The 12,641-nt window shown below is 51.5% G+C and overlaps 5 protein-coding genes across 5 annotated transcripts in view; 2 read left to right on the forward strand and 3 right to left on the reverse strand.

The window, feature by feature from the left end:
* GUITHDRAFT_105947 (hypothetical protein) overlaps positions 1–3,002 on the reverse strand; it is a gene marked incomplete at both ends in the record, with an annotated part of 4,638 nt that extends 1,636 nt beyond the window's left edge. Inside the window, 11 exons of the mRNA XM_005835262.1 lie at positions 127–414; positions 467–523; positions 716–847; positions 983–1,516; positions 1,564–1,659; positions 1,717–2,073; positions 2,309–2,490; positions 2,627–2,688; positions 2,737–2,779; positions 2,833–2,904; positions 2,960–3,002. Coding sequence (XP_005835319.1) covers positions 127–414; positions 467–523; positions 716–847; positions 983–1,516; positions 1,564–1,659; positions 1,717–2,073; positions 2,309–2,490; positions 2,627–2,688; positions 2,737–2,779; positions 2,833–2,904; positions 2,960–3,002 — 1,866 coding nt within the window. The remainder of the gene's footprint in view (positions 1–126; positions 415–466; positions 524–715; positions 848–982; positions 1,517–1,563; positions 1,660–1,716; positions 2,074–2,308; positions 2,491–2,626; positions 2,689–2,736; positions 2,780–2,832; positions 2,905–2,959) is intronic.
* Positions 3,003–3,884: 882 nt separating this feature from the next.
* On the reverse strand, positions 3,885–4,901 carry GUITHDRAFT_136850 (hypothetical protein; the record flags this gene model as incomplete). Its single annotated transcript, XM_005835263.1, has 1 exon — positions 3,885–4,901. One exon carries the CDS (start codon positions 4,899–4,901, stop codon positions 3,885–3,887), a length of 1,017 nt encoding a protein of 338 aa, XP_005835320.1.
* Positions 4,902–5,327: 426 nt separating this feature from the next.
* Positions 5,328–6,721, forward strand: GUITHDRAFT_105949 (hypothetical protein; the record flags this gene model as incomplete). Its single annotated transcript, XM_005835264.1, has 8 exons — positions 5,328–5,578; positions 5,945–6,001; positions 6,055–6,106; positions 6,166–6,222; positions 6,299–6,366; positions 6,419–6,476; positions 6,526–6,588; positions 6,641–6,721. The coding sequence occupies 8 exons, from the start codon at positions 5,328–5,330 to the stop codon at positions 6,719–6,721; spliced, it is 687 nt and encodes a 228-aa protein (XP_005835321.1).
* A 409-nt stretch (positions 6,722–7,130) lies between these two features.
* Positions 7,131–9,085, reverse strand: GUITHDRAFT_151863 (hypothetical protein). Its single transcript, XM_005835265.1, has 8 exons — positions 8,579–9,085; positions 8,408–8,518; positions 8,205–8,348; positions 8,058–8,154; positions 7,874–8,005; positions 7,743–7,820; positions 7,507–7,686; positions 7,131–7,421 (listed from the first exon to the last, which is right to left on the reverse strand). Exons 1-8 carry the CDS (start codon positions 8,731–8,733, stop codon positions 7,341–7,343), a joined length of 978 nt encoding a protein of 325 aa, XP_005835322.1. The 5' UTR covers positions 8,734–9,085; the 3' UTR covers positions 7,131–7,340.
* A 1,979-nt stretch (positions 9,086–11,064) lies between these two features.
* Positions 11,065–12,555, forward strand: GUITHDRAFT_136852 (hypothetical protein; the record flags this gene model as incomplete). Its single annotated transcript, XM_005835266.1, has 7 exons — positions 11,065–11,151; positions 11,208–11,651; positions 11,713–11,843; positions 11,894–12,000; positions 12,048–12,181; positions 12,230–12,321; positions 12,381–12,555. The coding sequence occupies 7 exons, from the start codon at positions 11,065–11,067 to the stop codon at positions 12,553–12,555; spliced, it is 1,170 nt and encodes a 389-aa protein (XP_005835323.1).
* Between the last annotated feature and the right edge of the window lie 86 nt (positions 12,556–12,641).

Raw genomic sequence — 12,641 nt, forward strand, 5'->3', positions numbered from 1 at the left:
GGAGGAGGAGGAGGAGGAGGAGGAGAGAGAGAGAGAGAGAGAGGGTGAGCTGGAGGAGGAGGAGGAAGGGGGGGGGGGGGGAGGAAGTGGAGGTGGCAGTGGACAAGGAGGAGGAGGAGAAGCGACCTTGAAGTAAGTCTCTGCATCGGCATATCGATTCATAGTGCACAGCAGGACTCCGTAGCTCATGAGCGCCTGGATATGTCGGGGGTCGAGCATGAGCGCCTCTCGCAGGCACTCCTCCGCCTTCTCAGGCATGCCAGCGCGGATGCAGAAGGTCCCGTAGTCGAACCAGAGGACGGCGTCGGAGGCGTCGGTGATGATGCGCTGGTTGAGGTGGGAGGCAGCAAGGTGGAGATCCTGGTTCATTTCTGCCTCGATCGCCAGCCTCATCTGCTCCCTCAGGTACTTCTTCTTGGCTTCTTCCGAGCGCTCGACGGCTGAGATCTTCTTCGGGGGGCAAGACCTTGTTGAGGTTGCTGTTCATGAGCTCTTGCAGGTAGACGTACAGCTGGGAGATGAACTGGAGCAGGGTGAGAGTAAGAGAGAGGAGAGCGGATCAGATGGAGGAGGAGGAGGAGGAGGAGAGGTAGGAAGGAGGAGGAGGAGAAGGAGGAGGAGGAGGAGGAGGAGGAGAGGTAGGAAGGAGGAAGGGGAGGGGGAGGGGGAGGAAGTAGAGGGATAGGAGGAGGAAAGTGGAGGAAGACGCCATCACCTTCTTTCCTTCCTCCGACGTCGCATCAAGACCTGACTTGTGAAATTTCTCATGAATCAGGCGAACGATGCTCTTCTTCAGTCTCTCCTTGTAGTCATAGTACTTCCCAGATGAGTTCAGATGAAAGATAGCCTGCAGGAAAGTAGCCGGTCAACACCAAGGTGCGACACTGATGATGCAGGATGCATTTCTGTGGGGGAGGAGGAGGGGATGAAGAGAGGGGGTGGGGGGAGAGAGGAGGAGGAGGAGGAATACGTCTTGCCCAACCTGCTGTCGTCTTGCCTCCATCCCTTCCGCTGAGATGTTGGAGCTGACTTCGCCGAGGAACATCTCATGGTACTCGTCCGCCAACTGGTAGATGATCTCCTTGACATCGTCGCCGAACTGATCGGCAGCTGACAGTGGTTTCTCAACCACATCCACGGGAGGCCGGGTAGGGAGCAAGTCCCCGACTTTGGGCAGGACGGGTGGAGGAGGCTTCGGCTTCTCGAAGAGCGGGTTCAGCAGCTCGATCTCCAGCAGGAGGTAGGTCTCAGCGAGCAGGTAAGGATTCGCGTCCTCGTCCTCCTCAGGCTCCCCACCAGGTGGAGGACAGGCCTCGAGCTCCTCCGGGGTCGGCCGCGCGTAATCGTCCGCAGGCTGGACGGCACAGCGGCAGACGACCTTGGTCTCTCCGGGCACCAGCAACTTGTCGCAGTCCACGTAGACAACACCGTGATACTTCTTGGCGTACACGTAGTCCTCCCCACTCCGCAGCTGCCTCCTAAGATCGATGGACAGAGCGTTGCGACTCGAGAGCATCTTGAACGGCAAGGGTCAGACCCCTTCCAAATTCCCTTTCCCCTCACCTTCTTCAGGTTGCTCGTCGCCGATCCACGAATGACTCCCCGGTGCTGGTGATCGAAGACTATACGCGCATCTGTCTTCTCGTTCCTTGCAAACACCTGATCGGCAGATGAGATACTTTCACTGCCAGACAAGCCCGAGAACCCGTTACCCACCTTGGACTCAGTCCGTTGGATTTCAAACGTCTCATCATCTTCCTCCTCTTTCTCCACTTTCTCCCCCCCTTCCTTCGTTTCTTGACCTTGCTCTGCATTTTCAGGCTCTGCAGGCTCGGCGCCTGCCTTGGCGATCGCCCTTCCAGGCTCTGCCTTGAGCTCGAGGATTTGATCCTCCCCTGGCAACGAGTAGAGCAGCGAGTAGATGTAGTCGTGAGCGTCCTCCTGCTTGTCCTCGCTGGGGCCCCACAGCGGCGGCAGCTGGTGCAGGGAATGAAGTTTGACGGAGAGCAGGTTGAGGCTGGGCAGCTCGTCAGGGGGAACGAGCATCTCCGACAGCGCAATCTTGATGAAGACCTGTCAAAGCAAGTCAACTCAACCACGAGCTCCCTGCTCCCCATCACCGCGGCCTCTGCCGGGAAGGAGTCTCCCTCGCCGCCCTCCTCCCCCCGCACGAGGGGATACCATCCTTGGACGAAAGACCCAGGGTGACCGGGGAGGAACTCCTCTTCGTCTGGGTCATCAGGGGTGGGTTCTTGCTTCCATACAAGGTGCTTCAGGGGCACAACGACTTTAGCTGGTGCCGCGAGACCTGAAGAGGCCGTGAGCAGGAGGGGCGAGGAGCAGCTTCATTGCCTTCCACTGTGAACTCGATCGGCTCCGTGATGAGCTTGAAGAGCAGGTAGTCCGACACAGCAGGGACCTTGAACTCAGCTTGGAAATCGTACTTGTGCTCTGTGCCGGGTTGTGGGGATTCGAACTCAGTTGTCGAGCCTGATAACCAGGGAGACTAAGGTAAGAGAAGAGTAGAGGGAAGGACAAGCAAGGGCTCGATACCAGCTACCAGCCCTAAGGTTTCAGATTCCTCCGATTCACCCTCAATGAGCTGAAGGGGGGAAGGCAACAACACCGTCAGGCACAAGCCTATCGCCAACACAAGCACGCTGGACCTCGTCCTTGACGAGCGTGTATCTGAATGAGACCTTGGATGTCGAGTCCTCCGGGAGACCCCGACATGACCTGATGTAGACGTTCAACTTCCTGTAGGAAGAGCTTGTGCCGTCTGCACAACAGGGTCAACAAGTACTGGCATGTTGCTCTTCGTTTCCTGCACACCTTCTGGTGACTCGTTGGGCACGGCCTCTGTCTCGGGGGCTTCACCCTCCCCGGACATCTCAGAGAAGAGATCTGCCGTTACCACGAAGAAGTCAATTCAGGTTCGAAAGTGCATTCCGCGGGGTACAGCGGTATCGAAACCTCTGTATGCTCCTATTTTTCGATTCCATGCTTACTTTCCTGATGCGTATTGGTATCCTCCCTAAAATTCCTAGGTTTGCTGCCTCCTTAACTACCCCACGACATCGTTCACCCTTGATTTGTTCATTGTCAACCTTGCAGTTTGACGTCCTTGACCTTTCCTTCATGGTTTCCCTTATCATTCCTCCACACCTCCTCCATACTACTCATCGTTTCCTCTCTGTCTCTCTGTCTCTGTCTCTCTGTCTCTCTGTCTCTCTGTCTCTCTGTCTCTCTGTCTTTCCGTCTCCTCTCCTCCTCCTTCCTGGCTTCCGCAGTTCCTCTCCTTCGCCTGCATTCAACGATTTCAACGCACACCCCAAACTTTGCAACGAAACTTCGAACAATTAGAGCTAAACTTTGCACTTTCAAACTTTCCGAACTGAGCGGCCGGGCCCCGGCCCTGTGACCGGGCGCGGCCGGGCGCTGCAGCCGCGGCCTCCGAATCACCCTTTACTCAAACTTAATCACAGTAGTATAGTGCGTAGGCCCGGCCGTCGAGTCTCAGAGCGCCGAGGCCAAGTCCGGATCCCTCATCGGGATGACGCCCGGCCATTCAAGACCCGGCCCGGGCAGTGCCACGGTTCAACGGTTGACGCCGGGTTGAGTGAGTGGCCGCTGGCATTGCCGCTGAATCACGGCGGCCGCCAGCTCATATCGTCACAATCAACCTCTTCAAATTTCTCATATGATAATTCATTCCAATTACAAGTAGGATCACGATCACAACTACGCGGCAGCGCCGGATTGCCACGCCCCGGGCCCGCCACCAGGATCATCGATCATCATCGGATTTCGTATCAGTGAGCACCATGATGCAATCATGTTGAAAAATTCCGAGCATCACAGTGTCAAGTTTTCTAACGCGCCAGTTAGATTCTATATCGTTGAAGTTCTTTGGACGTGAATTCCTCGCTGTCTCCATCCTCGTACTGTATCATGTACAGCTTCGCTGCTGCATCGTAAGACACGACCTTCCCAGTGAATTCTTGCATTCTGTTCTTCACAAGGAAGCCTTTGCGGACCTTGGTGCCTATCATAGAGATGATCTTCTCGGGGGTCTTGCTGACCTTAGGCCTTTTGCCTCTCCTCGAAGTCTCAGGCTTCTCAGAGTTCTCCATCTTCATCGACAAGCGCTTTCCTCTCAACGTGCTGGCGATCTCCAGCTCCTCGACAGCTGGGTTCTTGATCTCAGCCTCACGATCGGAGTCGTCCACGTCATCAATGGCGAATTCGTTCCTCTTGTTGATGCTAGAAGGTGACTGCTTCTGCTTGTCTTTGCTCGATTCCGACGATTGCCTTTTCAGCAGCCCGCTGAAACTCTTGCCGGGACTCTTGGAGTTGGAGTACTTCCTTCCTCCGACCCTCTCTCTTACCTTTCCCGTAGAAAGTCCGGGGCTACCATCCTTCACGGAATCTCCAGGGCTCCCAAGGGCAAGCAAGCTCGGAGAAACCGCAGTTGTGTTCTTCACGTTCTCAATAAACTTTTCTTTGACGGTCTTCCTGGATTTCTCCGGAGTCATCTCACGGGCACGGGCTTCAAGAGCGTTCCTCATCACCGCCATAAGAACCTCTTTTCCTTCCCGGTCACCACTCTCCTCAAAGAGCTTGTCGTGAATGCTCCGAAGCAATTCATTTGCCTTCTTCCCCAGAGCTCGCAATGGCATGTTGTACTTGTTTTTGCACTGTAGACACTCTACCACTGATGTCTTCGTGCCCAGATCCGCATTAGTACACAGGCAGCACAACCTTCGCTCACTTCCATTTTCGCTCGAATCCTTGTTTTTGAGTCCACATTTCATTGGATTCTTGGAGCTCGGCTCGACCCGAATGTTGCATTGGGAACAGTCATATTGTGGAAGTGGCTGATTGGACAACTTAGAGCCCATGGTTGTTGCCCTGCAAGAAATAGAATCAATACAGTGCTTGGGACAAAAACCTATCGTACGAAATCCTGCTGTATGAAAATGCACTGCGATTCTTGATGTACACACTCTCCGCTGCGTATCTTAGACATAATCTTGAGAAGTTCTCTGAATTCACTGTCTCAAACTCGACCTTTCCATCCTCCTTAGTGCAACTCTTGTCCAAACAGAAAATCCTCCTCGCCTCTGTTGCTACACCTCATGCTTGTTCCTAGACGCGTTCACACATGCAATCTCTTCTAGTTCTTGTATCTCTGTGGAGAAGGGCATGACGCCTTATAATCTCTTCCTGCCTGCCTTCCTGCCTGCCTTCCTGCCTGCCTTCCTGCCTTCCTGCCTGCCTTCCTGCCTGCCTGCCTGCCTGCCTGCCTGCCTGCCTGCCTGCGTGTCATGCTTCCACTCATTCCCATCCCACATGAATGTGATAGCCTCTCAGATTCAAATCGAAAGAAGCAACTCCAGTCCGCCTCAGAGTGTCACTTGGGATCTGCGGAAGACAGCAAATCCACTCTCTCCGCCAGCCTCGGAAATGGCACCGGCGCCATGGAAGATTCAAGCCCAGGCAATGAGCGAGGATGCGGGGAGACAGGGTTGCAGGAGCATGAGCAGAGTCAGGAACATGAGAATGGGAAGGGTAAAGGGTTTGAGGAGGAGGGGCGTGCCTAGGGCGGGGCGGGGCGGGGCGGGAAGAAGGGAGACAATGTAAGGGAAACGGATGGGAAAGGGCTTGTCTGTCGAGCTTCAAGCACTTGATTCACGTCTGATCAACGCAGCAGAACTTGAGCTGGATCGTTCTCGCGGTTGTGATTTCCTTCCCGATACGGATAATCAGGCAGGCAAACTCGGTGAGCAGCGACGAGCAGGCGGAGGCAAGCTGGACGAGTGATAAGGTGGGGCTCAGGTGGACCTGATCGGGCAGATCATAGCCCTCGGCTGCTCCGTCCTCGTCAACATGATCCTGTGGATCGGGATGGCGCGGGGGGAGCCGAGCTCACGTCACCTTGCAGGTGTGCAACGCAGGTGGTCACCGTCGTCAACTTGTACGAGTACTCCAAGGACCATATGTGACCCTGCCATTGCTGTGCTGCCACGTGGCGCTGAGATGGTGCCTGCGAAGAAACCACTTCGACGTCGAGAAGTCTCTTTCAAGGCTGCTCTTTCCTGAGCAGGTCCTGCAGGCAAGACCGAACGGGCGTCTTCCTTCCCGCGTTTAACGTGTTGAAACAAGATCGTCCTGACCATGCTGCATCTGTGGAACGGGACGTGGACGCATGCGATACTTCAGGTGAACCGACAGGCGAAGAAAGCCTGCTTGCTCTGTTAAAGCAAGTGGCCGGAGGTGTTTCACTGTTTGTCCTCAGCTTCCTCTGGCTCTTTGGCATTGCGCCTGTATTCTCTCTGGACGGCCTCCAATCCATGCTGTGCTAGGGTGCTCCGTTGACGATGCTGATGAAACCGATTGATCTGAAGGTTGCTCACAGCGAGGGGCGAAAGTTTGATGAGCAAGTTCAGAGGATGAAGAAGTTCAACATACTCAAGGTGAATAGCTCGCACTCATCTCTCGTGAAGTCTGATACCGCACTCGCAGGCAGCTCTCTATTGTGCCTCCATGATCTATGGCATCGTCGCCCTCTGTCCGTTGATCATACAGGTGACGTCATCACTTCGAGTTCTTCACTCGCAGACTTTTGCTTGCACCACAGGGGATCATGGGAAGTAACGCGTTCAAGGCCGTCTTGCACGCTCTGAGGAGCAATTACATACCGAATCATTTATCCGGATAACAGGAGACCCTCATTATATAGTCACGGGGGTTCATCGCTGAGAGATTATCATGCAATGTTATCATGCAATTTACTTGGGGGACTCTTTTTTTGACAGAAAACAGTCCCGGGGAAGCTTTTTGATGCAGGATCCTGTGCGTTCGTACACTTCGCAAGTTTGCGTATCGCACAGACCAAACCTCTTTACTTGACCTCCATGGGATTGCCAAGCTCCGATTCCTTTGAGGGCGATCCGAAGAGGACCAGTTGTGTTATGGACGGTACAGCAGAGATTGCAAGACGGAGATTGCCAATATTCAGTGGCGGGATGACAAACCAAGCACCATGTAAATAGACCAAAACTGATTATGTGTCAGGTTTTGTTTAAAATCATAAATTTCCATTCAGTCTTGAAATACAAAATCTCTTCTCTAGTATCCTCTACAGTATGTTCACTAATTACATCGTCTCGTTCCTTGTGGTCTTCGTGACACAAGTTCTGAGCAAAATCCTAAACCTTTACACGAATATACAACAGGTGTTGGCATTCTTGGATGGAAATAACAACGCAGGCAAATCGATCACAAAAGCACGCAAAACTTGCAAATCCATATGATAGCAGTTGGTGGCAGAAGCGTAGTCAGCAACGGGCAAGCAGCAAAAGCGTCTGCACTCCCATGAGAGCCTCCTTGTCTAAGGGAGGCACACCCACTTGCTCGCCCTGGAACAAGAGTCAAACATTGCAAACCAAGACGAGATTCACGAGAGCGAAATTGAAGAGTGTATGCAAGGATGGGAGCATGTACCTTGGTATCTGACGACACAATGTTTTTCAGGGCCAAAGCGATTGGAGGGAGTCTGATATTCTTATCCATTTTGGCAACCTGGACGTCTTCTCGTGGACCATGCCTATTCAGAACTGGATGATTGGCATCGTCCTGCAACTTTGGAGAATTTGGAACAGAATTCGGTCCAGCATTCGGGTTCTAGAGAGAGGTGGCACTTGCGTTAAAAGCCTTCCGGCACAAGAACACATGCAAACCTTGTTCAGAATGTCCATCAGAGATTGAAGCAATGAGTCGGTTTGGTCATTCATCGCTTCGTGACTTTCAGCATGACCCTGCAACCAGTGGGTCAGAAGCGGACTACATTGTTCACCAAAAAGAAGTTTACCTCATGTCGCTGTCGCTTGAAAGCTTTGAATTCTATTTCTATTTCATGGAATTCTTCAGCATTTCTCATGCTGAAAGTCTTGCAGGCCCTATCTAAAACTGTGGCCATCTTCCCAATCCTACATTCAAGATTCTGCATGATAGCATCTCAGTCAGAACTTGTCTCTCCATGTTCGCCAATCCACCTCTTGTCGAACTTTGCTTTCAACCATTTGCGAATAAATCCTCTTATTTTCTTCTTCTTTTTCCATGAATACTGCTTCCAATTTCTTATGCTTCGATCTTTGGAAAATGTGAGACACAAAAACTTTCGATTGTAGCAGCAATCAAACCTGAGATCATGGATGTCGTTGAAAAGTTTATCAACAGCGGTTCTATCGAAGTCATTTTTCGAGCGTCCAAGTACTTCCTTCTCAGAAGCATTGTTTGTGGCAATCTTTCTTCGAATATCTTTGAAAAGGTGCTCGTTTCCTTGCCTGCGCAAGCGATGCAGTGCTAAAGTCAGATCACGTGTGGAGTTCAGCATTGCTTGTACTTGAACATGGGATGAGCAAACTCGCAGACATCAGGCTCCTGAGATGTCTTGTGAAATCCATACAGGTTCAATTGTCGCACAAAGGATGCAAAGTTGCTGTGTTTGAAGTACCTGTTCAACAATCAGACATTCCAGAAATTTTGCTAACACTGCACAACGCACACGAAATACCTTGGCAAAATCTGGGTAGCAAAGCTCGAAGGATCAACAATAAGCAGCGCCTCGCCATTGGGGGACCAAGTCACGAAGGGTGCTGCCGATTGATCTTGAAGCATCAATGCTAGTTTGCCGATGAAGGAGGGGACATTCTGTCTGTTTTCCTCCATACTATGTACGGAATGGAGACTGGTCGAAGAGAAATACTGTGTCGGTAAGATATTGTATAGAAATACTGTGTCGGTAAGATATTGTACCAATCAGAGTCTATTCACAGAGCAAAACACTTCCTTCACGGCTTCAAGGCTTCCCGGTCATATCTCATGTTGTATGTTGCTGATGAGCAAAAAGATTTGATGAGGCAGGTAATTGTGTTGCACGTATACACCTGTTGGATATGCAGTGCTGTGTGTTATATTCTTTTTCCAGGATACGAAGGTGTCTGTCTGAATATAGGGCAAGATAAGGCACGTTTGACAAGCTAAACTGATCACGAGCGAAGGCTAGGAGGGCAATTGCAGAAAGCGGCTTCTCCTCGGAGCGTTGTAGAGATACTGGGAGATGTTTGCAAGTATGCTAGAAAAACAAGGAACAAAAAGCAAGATGGCTGAGCACGAGGGCGGGAGGAAGGGCGGGAGGAAGGGCGGATCCTGGCAATGGCGGCTGTCAGAGACTCGAGGTGGTGGGGAAAACGGTTGAAGGAGACAGAAAACTGTTGCACGTCGAGGAGGGAACGAAGGAAAGCGAGAAGGACGGGGTTGGTGCAAAGGAACAAGACAGCAAGGTTGAAGGGCAGGGTAAGGACTTGGGAGGACGGGGGAGGTTGGGGGAGGCAACGGGGCGGGCGAGGAGGAAACGATTCTGGTACTGTCACTTTGTTCGAAAAGAGATAGTTTCAATTCAATTTTATCTTGAAAAGATCTTTTTTCATTTCGAAGCTCAATTATCTTCCTAGGACCCTGCTATGAAGCCTAATACTACTTCCTATCACCGCCCCGATAGGTCACAGTACCCCCAGCCAGGGCTGCAATCAGAAATCCCTGCATTCCTCCCATGATGGACATGTGCCATGGTGGTTGAAGATCTACCACCCTGAACCCATGTGTTGACTAAAAAACATATTACAAATCTTATATATCAAACATCTCAATGATAGTAAATGATGTTATCATGTCATGGAATACTTGTTCTTCGGCACCCCTTCCAGATAAAAAGTATTTCAAGGGACAACCTGCACCCCAATTACCGAAAATTCTTCACCCCCATCATTTCCCACTACCCCACCCGGGCACAACTAGAACACTACCCTACCCCTGCGGAGTAATGCCATTCACCCCTATTTCTAGAGATATCATGATTCCACCCTACCCTCCGTCTTGCCAGTATCACAATGAATTACCCTAGGTGGTCATCACCACCCCTACCCCTACAAAATAGCCGAATCTTGTTCTCTACCCCATGAAACTGTAGTAAACAGTACGGTGGTCTCCTGAATCCCTGCAGCTGTTTGTCTTTCCACCTCTACCCCCTAAAATCAAACTTTATCACCCCCTACCCCAACTTCAAGGTGTAACCCATCATAAAACTTTTATAAAAAAAGAAGGATCCGAAATCAGGGGACTGTTCCACTCGCCTATCACCGCTCACCCAACCCCCACCCACCCCATCTTCCATTTCGCCTTGCGACTTGAATATCACCGGTCATTCAAATAACAAATTTGGGGGGGGGCCGGGTGGGGAGGGTAAGTCAGCCGGTGGCGGGAGATTATGGGAGATTGTGTGGTAAAAACAAGAAAGTTCTAATTGGAGGTGATGCGGAGGCTTCCTTCCTGGAGAAGCCTGAGGGAAGGGGTGAAAGGTCGGCGAGAGTATAAGTGAGGTCTCAGATAAAGAAGAGGAGGTCTGGACCTTTGCTGACTCAGAACAGCCTCGTCCTCAAGTCATGCCATGGCACGGCCCGACGCACGGTCGGTTGATCGAACAGCCGCCGGTCTAAAAGTTGGTCCGGGCCGCCGCACGGCGCCGCCGGCCTAGCCCGGCCGGCCCGGGGCCGCCCGGGCGACCAGTCACTATGGGAACAGACCGAAAAACCGGACTCGGACATCGCGAGATGTGGCCTCCCAGAGCATGGCAGCGAGGAGGTGGGGAGGACGTACAGCTGGAAGGGGAGGCGAGAGGAGAGGAGAATGGAAGGGGAGGCGAGATGAGAGGAGAACAAGGAGTACGGTCGAAAGATAAAGGGTGCATTGTAGCGCGCATCAGATATCAAAGAAGGGAAGGGTGAGAGGATTCTCGAAGAAGGGCAAGAATGGCGAAGATGTTTGGAAAGTTTAGATAACTTTACGAGGAGGCATCCGAGGTTTTAGAAGAGGAATTCTCGACCATTGAAAGACGTCATAAGTGATGAAAATAATGTATGAGATTCTCGATATGTATGAGATTCTCGATATGAGTACGAGGCCCACAGCTAGGGAAACTGATGGTTTCATTCCAGGCTTCAGATGTCAAGATTTGGCGGAAATCATGGAATTCTCCTTGTCATCGTCCTTGGTCTGTACGTTTCCAGCGCTGTCACTCAAGATACAAAGGTTTGTTTTGATTAACTTGGCCGTGTTCACACTTGTTGATTCGCTTCCCTGTGCAGATGAAATTGCGAGATGCGTTTGACCAACTTGAAGACACAATGAGAGAAGCGAGCAATGAGACGGAAGAGATTGCGACGGAGTTCGAAGAATTGCAAAAGCAGCTGGACCAGAGCCCAAAAACAGGCACGCCCGATACAACAATCCAGTTTGACTCAGACACGGCGCAAGCTGCAGCTGATCTGCTGAACATGGATGTGCAAGACCTGATGGGCGATGGACAGGAGCTCTTCGAGAGGTTGAAAGAGATTAATGCAAAGCTGGAGAGTGCAGGAGTCAAAGCATTCGGTGATCTTGATGAGGAGGGATCGGAGAAGACTTGGAAGGCCGAAGATGGAAGCTGGTCAATCGATCAGTTGAAAGCCGATCTTCAGGCGTGCTCCGATGAATTGAGTGCAAGATTGGAAACAAGTCAGAAGGATGCGACAAAGGACGAGGAGCCCAAGGTTCAGTTGAGAGAAAATAAAGGTGAACCCTCATGAATGCCTGGATTGTCGTCTCATGCAGGAATCTGCAGGAACGGAAGCTGTTGAGACGAACAAAGCAGGGGAGGGTGAAACGAATGATGTGTGCGAGCCATGCAAGAAAATAGACGAGGCTCTTGAAGACCTGGAAAAGGAAGGGGAGGAACTTTTCCGGTATTTACCTAGGGATTGATGAGTACCCTGCCCTTTTAACTTGAAGACAGCAAGCTAAAGGAGTTGAATCCGTACGTGGAACGAAAAGTGTACATGAGGGGAGGGAAGTGGAGAATAGATATCTTGAAATACGACATCGAAGCATGTTCACAAGGAGGTATGCGATCCGCAGGTTTGCTGTAGTTGAACTGAATGTGATGTAAGAAAACGAATGCGACGGCGATGTGTGCAGCCTGAAACAAGATTCAGACGATCAAGAGCACAGCGATAGGGAGGTGACAGGTGACGATTTGTTCGAGGAGTTGCTGCAGCTGAATGCTGAGCTGGAAGAGAAAGGGGTGAGACTGACCCAACTCCCTCGGATACCCGTGCTGAGGTTCAAACAGGTCAAAGCTTTCGGAGAGATCGAGAAGGGGAGCTATTTTGCCAATGGGAACTGGAATCTTGAAATCCTTAGAGAAGACCTTGAAATGTGCAGGTGACCTTGTGCTTGTAGATTTCCTACCTTCTCCACCGTACTTACCGTGACCTCCACAGGGAGGAACTGAGATTGCAAGAAGACGAGGCCGACAAGACCAGCAACACTCACGCTCTCAAGCAGGAGTCCAGTGACCGCGTGAAGAAGTTCGCCAAGATCCTGGAGGATTCTGCCGCATCAAAGCAAGAAGAATCTCAACAAGAGAAGCCTATGAAAGTGAAGTTAAGGGAATGAACTCCAGACTTTCAGACCAACAGTGTTGCCGCCGGAACATGGCGACAGGACAGTGCCAGCTGATCCGAGCCTGCCAAGTTGCCGGA

Source organism: Guillardia theta, assembly GCF_000315625.1.
Source record: "Guillardia theta CCMP2712 unplaced genomic scaffold GUITHscaffold_22, whole genome shotgun sequence".
Lineage (NCBI taxonomy): Eukaryota > Cryptophyceae > Pyrenomonadales > Geminigeraceae > Guillardia > Guillardia theta.

What these genes read in the sequence shown, in the direction of transcription:
- GUITHDRAFT_151863 (XM_005835265.1), bottom strand. Translation starts at nt 8,733, where the DNA reads ATGGAGGAAAACAGACAGAATGTCCCCTCCTTCATCGGCAAACTAGCA. An exon ending in TTTGCTCATCCCATGTTCAA is followed by an intron (nt 8,349 to 8,407) that starts GTACAAGCAATG and finishes TCGCTTGCGCAG; the next exon opens with GCAAGGAAACGAGCACCTTT. An exon ending in TTGTGTCGTCAGATACCAAG is followed by an intron (nt 7,422 to 7,506) that starts GTACATGCTCCC and finishes CTCTTGTTCCAG; the next exon opens with GGCGAGCAAGTGGGTGTGCC.